General features: G+C 38.5%; 1 protein-coding gene across 1 annotated transcript; it reads right to left on the minus strand.

Annotated features, from left to right (window-relative positions):
- Positions 1 to 1961: 1961 nt before the first annotated feature.
- Positions 1962 to 7903, minus strand: LOC139746188 (uncharacterized). The gene is made up of 4 exons (XM_071657106.1): positions 7571 to 7903; positions 5904 to 6085; positions 4586 to 4690; positions 1962 to 3737 (listed from the first exon to the last, which is right to left on the minus strand). The coding sequence occupies exons 1-4, from the start codon at positions 7811 to 7813 to the stop codon at positions 3578 to 3580; spliced, it is 690 nt and encodes a 229-aa protein (XP_071513207.1). The 5' UTR covers positions 7814 to 7903; the 3' UTR covers positions 1962 to 3577.
- Positions 7904 to 8308: the final 405 nt, after the last annotated feature.

Below are 8308 nucleotides of genomic sequence, written 5' to 3' on the forward strand. Positions count from 1 at the left end.
ATTATTATTATTATTATTATTATTATTATTATTATTATTATTATTATTATTATCATTATTATTTTTCATACTATTCGCCATTTCCCGCGTTAGCAAGGTAGCGTTAAGAACAGAGGACTGGGCCTTTGAGGGAATATCTTCACCTGGCCCCCTTCTCTGTTCCTTCTTTTGGAAAATTAAAAAAAAAAAGAGAGGGGAGGATTTCCAGCCACCAGCTCCCTCCCCTTTTAGTCGCCTTCTACGACACGCAGGGAATACGTGGGAAGTATTCTTTCTCCCCTATCCCCAGGGATTATTATTATTATTATTATTGTTATTATTATTATTATTATTATTATTATTATTATTATTATTATTATTGTGCATTCGTAGAAAAAGAGATTCGTGGTTGGAAAACTCATCTGGATTGTGATAACGTTAATTTTTTTTGCCCTGTAATTTATTTCGTTTTGTATTATTTGTGTCTTATAATGTAATTAGTCTGAATCCCAAAGTTTAATCTTATCCCTTAGGTTTAGAGGAATATTACCTGTATGCATAACAAATTGTTGTGATTTCCATGAAAAGTGCAGGAAATCTGATTAAGACTAGATATGTGATACAGCTTTTTAACTTGGCATCACCTGCATGATTTTCCCATTTGTTTATACGTTCAGCCATCGTTTCTTAATTCTTTAAGGGCAATACATTTTCGTAAACACCTTAATTTCGTTCTCCTTTGTACTGGAATAAGGAAGCTGATCTAGAATGCTAAAAGGTTTATACCTACGCATGACAAAGCTATACCAGAGATTGTTGCATCATAAGCTCATAGCATTAAGGTCCTGGCGACAGGTTAGTCATATATAGAGAAGTCTTGCGTGACGTCAATCCACACGGTCACTTTTCTTTTACGTTCACGTATATAAGTCATCGTTTAAGGTTCATGTATGCATAATATTAACAAAGGACAGGATATCATTCTGTTCTATAAGTGAACTGGAATTACTTGAACTGTAGTATGTAACATTTAACAAAGGCTGTAGGTAATTTTTTTTTTTTTACATTAAGCCTGGAGCATTGTATCCAAAATGTTAAAAACAGTAAAACGACAAAATTAACAAGACTGGGATTGCACAGAATTTGACATTTAGTAAAGTGAGACTCGGATTACCAGAGACAAACCATTTTAGGATTCTATAATATACTTTATTACAGATCTGTGTAATTCTTTTCAAAAATCACACGACACTACAGATCAATTATACCAGTATAACCTTGTCACAATATAAGTCCTAAGTCACCTACTACGTTTTTGCTGAAAACAACAGTCTTAACCACAACAGGTCTGTCACTCACCCTTAGCCTAAGTCACAGTGGTCATAGTCACAGTCACATCAGGTATGTCACACCCCTCGAAGTCACAAAAGTCGTAAGTCTCTGTGGCATTATAATAACTACGTCATTACAGTGTTTGCAAATAAATGGTAGGTTGACTGTGTCATTAGTAACTGGTCGTAAGAATAGTTGCGTCACAAGTCATAGATCACCACGAGATAGATATGCGGTCGTATGAAGTCTAGTTACTTCTACAATCACAATAGTCACGAATGCACACCTAGAAACTTAAGAACTATTGTATGTATTGGAAGTGATGAGTTCTTAAAAAAATAACAAGAAATTGCTTGATTCCAAAAGTTCTGAACAGTACAACTAAATTGTGAAGGAACTACCTATTGTTTCACGAATTTGTGAATACCATATTGACATATTGTTTCTCGGAGATAGTATCTAACGAAGTTTCCGGCAAGTCAATGTATGATCGTCTGATCAGTCTGACATTTACTCCAAATGTAAATGTAATGGCAATTAAGACATGCTTTTCGGAACTATTTTGGATATATATATATATATATATATATATATATATATATATATATATATATATATATATATATATATATATAAGTGAAGGAAGAAAATACATTTATGGAATGTCATTTAAGTATAAGGCATCAGATATTCTGAGAATTTTGAAGTTCGACGTTTCGTATAATAAACGAGTCCATTTCCATTTCCAAATAATCTCCATGACATTTAGTAAATATCTAAATTAAAGGTCTTCCGAGATGAACTGAGGATCGTATTGTGACATCATATCGATAGTATAGATTACAACCGTAAACCAACTGAAAACCTAAAGAGAGAAATCAGATAATTTTCATTTCGTGTAAAACTGTCAAGTATCGTCTTCGTCCAGTGTCTTCAGTGTACGAATATATTAGTCACATTCGACAAGTGCTTAAAGGAAGTAGATGTCATGGTTTTTAAGAATAATGATTCTGGTTACAAATGTCAACGTCAAAGATAACTTAGGCTCTATGTCCAAACCTGTCTTCTATTGTGAGGTCTTTCTCGAAATAACTGGCTTTGGAGAGCAATTATTCATAGGGAGGTTTAACAATAAATATATTAATAAATATAAATACAATCGATGATAAAATTGAGGCAAGTGCACGGGTGAACAGGTGAGGTGAAGGGACTGTACAGCTGGAAAACTTGTTTGTTCCATAACATCACAAACGTTTGGGATATTGAACGATCAGCTGATGACATAAACACACCAGCCAAAGAACGTTTCTTACTTGTGGAATGATAAATATGACTACGACTTAAATTTCAATTATGAACATAGAGGGCAAAGCACTCTGCTGCATTAAGTTGAATTATTGATAAAATGAGGTAATTCACCAGTCCTTAAGCCCTTTACTTTAGAAAATTAATACCGAAATTGAGTGGAAATTACGTCAACTTGAATTGCAGGAATACCACAATCAAATCTAGGGTTACGCTTATGATGCAGAGTATAATGTTCAGGGTAGGGATAGGATAGTGTTACGGAAGATGGCTTTTCCTTCAGTTGTGAAACTATTTTGCTATTTGTTGAAGGGGGGGAAATATGGTTGTTTGGGAGCATGAAGATGCTAGTTCTGGAGCAACAGATGTACAACAGAACTATTTGTGGAGCAATGGCTAGAGAGAAGGTTCTGCAAATATCATTAGTTTGAGAGCAGTTGTAGAAAAGGAGGTAGTGTAAATTTACTAGATATGGAACACTCTCCTGAGATAGTGGCATAACAGGGGTAGTAAAGTCTTTGTGATATTATAAGAAAGGCAGAGAAAGAGGTAACAGAGTCGCTAAGTTGTCTTAGAGCAATGGCAAGAGAGGTAGAGTTAGCTAATGATTAATTCTAAGGAACAAGGACTGGAGAGTATGTAGCAAACCAACGTACTTCAGGAACAGTGAGTGGCTAGAAAAGAGGTAGCGAGCTTGACTAGTCTTGGATGAAGGGGTGAAAGAAGGAGAAAGCTTACGTTGGAGCTGAAACAGTGTAGAAGTTGAAGGGTTAAGCCATAGCCCTGTTAGCCAAGAGGTAGCTAAAAATTAATCATCATCCAACATAACTAGTATTAAAAGCTGCATTAGAGGAGGTATCCAAATCACCCCTAGTAGCCTACTCTCATCTTCGTATAGCAGTCAAGCCATCCTAGTAAGCTACCGTCTGCAGTCGTTGGAACAATAATGAACACTATGGCCCTAATCGGTGGGAATGGTTTTGGAGAAGAGGCCGCTGACGGAGATGGGGCACTGAGGGTAGATGGCGAAGCAGGAGCCGTGATGGCGACCGTAGTACTCAGCGATAGCGTAGTCGTCCTCGAGGCTGTTTCCGGCATCGTTGTGGGATGCGGAGGCCATTCTGTGGGTCACCACCACCAAGTGATTAATATGTGTCCCGTAACCTGCTCCCTCTCTCCCCCCGCGGCAAATATTAAGTCACCCACCCGTGATCGGTTGGCAGTATGTTTTAAAATCAAATCGTAGGTCATTGTGTTCATATCATGGAGATCGGTTGGCAGTATGTTTTAAAATTGAATTGTAGATATTGTATTTATATCATGGAGATCGGTTGGCAGTATGTTTTAAAATCAAATTGTAGGTTATTGTATTCATATCATGGAGATCGGTTGGCAGTATGTTTTACAATTAAATTGTAGGTTATTGTATTTATATCATGGAGATCGGTTGGCACATGTTTTACAATTAAATTGTAGGTTATTGTATTTGTATCATGGAGATCGGTTGGCAGTATGTTTTAAAATCAAATCGTAGGTATTGTATTTATATCATGGAGATCGGTTGGCAGTATGTTTTAAAATTGAATTGTATGTTATTGTATTTGTATCATGGAGATCGGTTGGCAGTATGTTTTAAAATCAAATTGTAGGTTATTGTATCTATATCATGGAGATCGGTTGGCAGCATGTTTTACAATTAAATTGTAGGTTATTGTATTTATATCATGGAGATCGGTTGGCAGCATGTTTTACAATTAAATTGTAGGTTATTGTGTCTATATCATGAAGATCGGTTGGCAGTGTGTTTTAAAATCAAATTGTAGGTTATTGTATTTATATCATGGAGATCGGTTGGCAGTATGTTTTAAAATTAAATTGTAGATATTGTATTTGTACCATGGTAGGGCAAAAGGTCGTCTTCGACAAGAGGCTAACTCAGCCAGGAGAATATGTTGTTTGCCATACTTACGAAAGCACAAGGTTGACCATCTCTCCTATGAGGCCGTGTTCGAAAGGCATCTCGGCTACCTCGCAGATGGTCCTCAAGGTGCAGGCGTGGCCGTCGTAGCCCAAGCTATCCAGGGCAACACGGGGTGATTAGAAGAAGGCAAAGGTTAACTGGGGGTAACTATAGGTTAAAAAGAGACTAACATTAAGTCTGTACAATCCAATTTGTTATATGTGTCTGTAGCGTTGCAGTCATCGATGGTTCGTTATGGCAATAATTCAGCAGTTTTCTTTTTTTTTTATAACTGACTAATAGCCCCTGCAAACAGCACTTTGAAATACATGTATTTATCTGACTTTTGACCTATTTATGAAAATATCAAGTCGTCCGATAGTCATGTGCAATCTCCCCCCCCCCCCCCCCCCCCCCCCCCCCCCCCCAGGAGAGGCTGTAGGAAACAGACAGAAACATTACATCTGGGGGTGACCAGTAAAATCGTAAAGAGGTCACCAGAGGTCAGCATAGGATTGGGAAGATAACGGAAGGCACCAGTTTGATAGCAGTCAGTATAGGATAACATGTCAAAATAGGTCAATAATATGTATCAACCAAAAGAGGTCATATTTAACCTGACAGAAGCCATGATATCAAGGATCGCTAACACCATACAATGGCATTTACGAGACTTTGGGGTACTTACGAGTTTCTTATGGTTAATATGAAAGTATTAACCTAGCTTGAAAAGTATAGTTGCTGCGTCGGTGAAATTCACAAGACAATATTTTGTAGAAATATGCCCTGAACACCCGTCTATTTCCCTAAGATTTATTTTCTGATGCTTATAAGTTTACAATACGTTGTTCTCAAGTTGTTTTCACTACCCAGATATCTACACTTTATTGCCCCGAAATCGAATCGACTTCATACTGTTCTCGAGTCGAATTTTAATTACCTTGTTTACGTTTCATTGCATGAAATCGAGTTTGATCATTTTTCAATGCTTATTATTCAGTTACAAATGATGGCAACCTAACCTATCCTAACCTAACCATTTTTTTTCCTCGAACACATATTTGCAAGGACGATGAACTGGCTTTCAATCTAATTTTTTGTTCATACCCTACAGGTGTATAGGCCATCTCCTTGAGATTCGCGTATGTAAAACAAATCGGTTGCATTTTCCATCAACATCGTAGAACAATCAAGAATCGATCTCTTAAAGTGCTTAGTAATGTGAATAGAGACAGGAAAGCGACAGATAGGTATATAAATACAGATGGATAGAGATACATTTCTAGCCATACAGAACTGGTGATAAGAAATACAATGCGTTTCTTACCCGTCCAAAAACTTCTCCGCTCTTTGGTAAACGTCTAAGCGCTGGTATTCGCTGTCCATGGATCGTCCAATCGGTGTCACATAGTATGTGTCGTTAGGTAGGTTGAAGGTAAGGGTGGTGATCAGTTCAAGCATTCCCTTGTCGGAAATGCCCTCCACTGGGATGGTTAAGGTGATTTCCACCTGTGAGAACAAAAATAAAGAAATGTAAGAATGTGAGCATAAAAACCAGGGGCGTGTTTGACCTGCATCCTCTCCCGCCTTGACCAAAACACCTCGAAATTACAGAGGACAGTTGGGTGAATTTAGACAGCCGTTTGAAATGGCGACTGTGTAAAATGAAGAATAATGAAACAAAGAAAACTGATGGAATGATAAGATGTTGGTTCGGTGATGATAAGTCGCATACAATAATAGATGAGAAATGGTCGAATGACAAACCAGTTTAAAACTGTTAGCGAATGTCAGGTAAGGCGGAGTGGTTGATGCTTTAGTTCAATACAGGGAATTATTTTGATCTGATCACAATCTATTTGACATTACAGGTTATCTAAAAGTAATCGGTTGGTGTCAAATTTCATAAATTATAGTAGGTGCCGTTTGGAACAGGAATGGTGTGTTGTATAGCGGATTTTAGTGACAAAATCTCTTCTCGAGGATTGGTTTCAGAGTATAGATATAATGAAGATATGCTACACAGCCCATGGGATTATGTTTAGTGTGACAGTATGTGGTCTTCGAATTATCTTCAACCCATGAAGATGGTATTAGAGATTATCTGGTTGGTGAATAGCTTGAGGTAGATCACCGGAGTGACTCTTAAGCCCAAACAATTAAGCTTATCATTCCATTAATTATAGTTAATCATTAATCATAAGGTAATCACCTTATCGTATGTATAATTTTCCTTTTTCCGCAACTTCTTTCGCCCTGAAGGAAAACAGAAATCCAAGATATTTTCCCTTACTGATGATATCTTAATGAAGTTCTTAGGAAATATCCTAGTCTATCCTTTACTGATGTCCAAGTTTCCCCCATACTGAGATGGTACCCTCTTTTTTGAGTTTCCTAACGTGTCATACTACCATCTCATATTCACATATCTCCCATGCTCGCTAACCAGTCCGACTGGCCAGTTGCTGGTGTGGAGGGGTTCAAGGCACTAACCTAATCTTTGTTGTCTCTGACTCACGTGTGTCAACTAATGAACGTTTTGAGTGCTTGTAAGCATGATCGACAAAGTCTTAGGCAAGAAACGTTTTCCTTTATGGTAATATCCACAGCGTCCACTCACCCATGTCATTCCTGGGCGATTTTATTTAACATAACGAGACTTCCTTCTCTTTTAACTAACAGCTTTTCCTTGGAGCAGTCAACATTTATGACTATCCTATAGGCAGACGAACTCAACCTTGTCCTCGCCGCTGACCCAGACATTACATTTCATAAATGTATTATCCTGTAAGATATTATGATTCCCTCCGAGTGAGCTGTGTTGTTTCTCCCCCAAACGATGGGCTGCCATATCCTGCATTACTTCGCTATTCCGTACGACTGCAAATCATACATTTCTGAGCGAGAACATCATTTGGTTTATTGTTGTTCCTCGCGACGGTAGCTTACACAAAGCAAGTTCAATGGCCAAACAGAGAGGTGGCGGTGCTTTACCTGAACATTCGAGTCGGTGGGAAAGCTGAGGAAGCGTCTCTTGCGGTATTTAGCAACTTTACTCTCCTCGGGAATATTCTGAAGCCATTCTGGTACGTCCAGCATGTCCTCCTTACTGCTCATGGCCAAACTGGACCCCAAGGCCGTACTTGCTGGAGAATGCTCCGCCACGCCAGAAGTTGATATCGCCGAGTTTAGAATAACACCGAAGACGAGAAGTACAGGAACCAAGAAGTTGGCCATTTTTCCTTTCTTTTCCAGTATCGATAAATATCAACGTAACGTCTGTACAGAACGCGGTAGCCTCGTGCACAACACTGACCACCAGAAGCGCTGCGAGAGACGACTGATGTTGGTCGCCTTCCTCCCTCGTCTGATATACTCAGCCGCCGCAGCATATTATCTCATTACCGGAAAATGACATAATGATCCGAAGTCCACCTTGTCCCCTCGGTGACACACATTGAAAACCACCGTCGTCAGTTTCTGGAGCATAGGAGTAACGAGGCTTTGAGGAAAGCATCACCGGGAAAATTGGTTTGGTGGTACATTATGGGCTAGGTTACGAACCAACACGGTCTCAGCGAGTGGACGCAGGAAATAATTATTTGCCAATGTAGCCATTCGATTTCCATACCAATATTTTCATCCTTTAAGTAGTTGGGAATCATTAACCTCTTCATATAGGTACATACATGATATTTATGACATCTTGAAATAAAAGCGCTAGGTTTCATC

The sequence above is a fragment of the Panulirus ornatus genome, chromosome 64, assembly GCF_036320965.1.
Source record: "Panulirus ornatus isolate Po-2019 chromosome 64, ASM3632096v1, whole genome shotgun sequence".
NCBI lineage: Eukaryota > Metazoa > Arthropoda > Malacostraca > Decapoda > Palinuridae > Panulirus > Panulirus ornatus.

Bases quoted from the DNA above. Each gene is read 5' to 3' on its own strand.
- LOC139746188 (XM_071657106.1), bottom strand. From the start codon at position 7,813: ATGGCCAACTTCTTGGTTCCTGTACTTCTCGTCTTCGGTGTTATTCTA. The intron at 6,086-7,570 runs GTAAAGCACCGC...TTGTTCTCACAG, and splicing joins CCACCGACTCGAATGTTCAG to GTGGAAATCACCTTAACCAT. The intron at 4,691-5,903 runs GTAAGAAACGCA...TGCCCTGGATAG, and splicing joins GCGGAGAAGTTTTTGGACGG to CTTGGGCTACGACGGCCACG.